This window comes from Mus caroli, chromosome 7 (assembly GCF_900094665.2).
Source record: "Mus caroli chromosome 7, CAROLI_EIJ_v1.1, whole genome shotgun sequence".
NCBI lineage: Eukaryota > Metazoa > Chordata > Mammalia > Rodentia > Muridae > Mus > Mus caroli.
In genome coordinates, this window is record NC_034576.1 from 37,303,557 (window position 1) to 37,305,557 (window position 2,001).

The 2,001-nt window shown below is 49.4% G+C and overlaps 1 protein-coding gene across 1 annotated transcript in view; it reads right to left on the reverse strand.

Moving 5' to 3' along the window:
• Positions 1–218: 218 nt before the first annotated feature.
• Positions 219–2,001, reverse strand: part of Ccne1 (cyclin E1) — a 9,839-nt gene continuing 8,056 nt past the window's right edge. Inside the window, exons 9-12 of the mRNA XM_021167944.2 lie at positions 1,706–1,840; positions 1,482–1,593; positions 1,228–1,385; positions 219–867 (exon numbers count right to left, since the gene is read on the reverse strand). Of these exons, the coding sequence (XP_021023603.1) occupies positions 745–867; positions 1,228–1,385; positions 1,482–1,593; positions 1,706–1,840 (528 nt within the window). The 3' untranslated portion in view covers positions 219–744. The remainder of the gene's footprint in view (positions 868–1,227; positions 1,386–1,481; positions 1,594–1,705; positions 1,841–2,001) is intronic.

Genomic DNA, 2,001 nt, shown 5'->3' on the forward strand with positions numbered 1-2,001 from the left:
TTAATCCCAGCACTTAGGAGGCAGAGGCAGGCAGATTTCTGAGTTCGAGGCCAGCCTGGTCTACAGAGTGAGTTCCAGGACAGCCAGGGCTACACAGAGAAACCCTGTCTCGAAGAAAAAAAAAAAAAAGAATTAGGAAATCAAGAGAACTTGGTAGACCAACTCTAAAAGGCAACTCCTAGTTTCTGATACTAGACAGAGATAAGAACAGCTGCTTCAAAGATAGTATTATCTTTATTAAAAATTGATAGACGTAGCAGCACTTACAAAATAAGAGTTCATGAAGGCAGGACATGCTGTCGGCTGACAGTGGAGAAGGGCAGCCTAGGCCAGGCTGTGGGTTCTGCATCCCACACTTGCTCACAACCACTTGTCACAGCCTATCAACAGCAACCTACAACACCCGAGCAGAGGCCAGCAACCGCCATGGCGTGGCCTCCTTAACTTCAAGCTTGTGTCATCTGTGTGAAGAGTCCAGTGGGTCAAGTAGCACCCTCCTTAGCAGCTTCTGGAGCACTCAGTGGTGTTCTGGAGGTGGCTGGTGTACTTGACCCTATAGTTAAAACACCTAGCATTTAATACAAGCACTTCCATCCAAGGCATCCTGTAGACCCCTGCTGCTCCGGAAGAGATGCACCTCTCCAGAGCACAGCATCTGCAGGGGCTCCTGACCTCCAAGGCAGCACAGGCAGCTCCAGGCAGCTGCTTCCACACCACTGTCTCTGGAGGCGATGGCAGGTTTTGTCATTCTGTCTCCTGCTCACTGCTCTGCTTCTTACTGCTGGGTGGGGGTGTCAGGACCACACTCGGAGGAGGAGAAATCCTATTCTGTTCTGACAATATGGCTTTCTTTGCTTGGGCTTTGTCCTACATAAGAATAAGAGGGAAAGTTGTCAAAGTAAAACAAAGTGTCATTTTACTTGCTGTATGGTTTTTAATATGGAGGCAAGAGGGAGAAACAGCAAAAATGATAGTTAGGCTTGGTGGCAAACCTGTAACCCTACCACTTGGGAGCAGAGGTCAGACTTCTGAGTTCTAGGTCAGCCTGGGCTATATCTGGTAAGAACTGGTCTCAGTAAACAACCCCTCTCACCTAATGTCTATAGTATTCGCATACTGAGACACAGACTCTATGGACTAGAAACATTCTTAATGGAATTAGAACTGGCTTTCCTTAGGCAGCATTGGTTAAGTACTTGTCTGATGGGAGGGAGCAAGATTACTGACCAGCAAATCCAAGCTGTTGGTGTGGGTCTGGATGTTGTGGGAGTCTTCCATGGGGACTCCCCGGAAGTGCTTGAGCTTGGAACTTCCCATCTCCCGGATAACCATGGCGAACGGAACCATCCATTTGACACACTTCTCTATGTCACACCACTGATAACCTGCCAGTAAAGAAGTCAGAGGCTCAGTCCACAGCTGATAGCGGCTTGTACCTTGAAGACACCTTGTCTGTGAACTCCCAGGAAAGCCCAACATACCTGAGACCTTCTGCATCAACTCCAGTGAGGAGAAGTGATACAAAGCAGAAGCAGCGAGGACGCCATAAGGAAATTCTAAGCAGCCAACATCCAGGACGCACAGGTCTAGAAGCTAAGGAAGACAGGAGCACTAAGACAAGATGCCACATGAAGCTTCTAGAAGCCCCTGAGCTGTGGTGTGCCACACAAACACACAGTGGGCAAGCAGAAGAAGGTCCACATACCTCTGCGATCTGCACAAAGACCTGCTGTGGGTACTGAGGCATCAGTACCTCACCCGTGTCGTTGACATAGGCCACTTGGACATACACATTCAGCCAGGACACAATGGTCAGAGGGCTTAGACGCCACTTAAGGGCCTAAAGGAAAGAAGTGACAGTTGTGAAAAGCTCAGCCGTAGTCCCTGCCACATGGCTAACTGGATAAGACCCACTGTGGTGGTGGGCACACCACACCTTGCACGGGAAAGACAGTCTCTTTCTCTGTCTCCCTCTCTCTCTCTCTCTCTCTCACCCCCCCC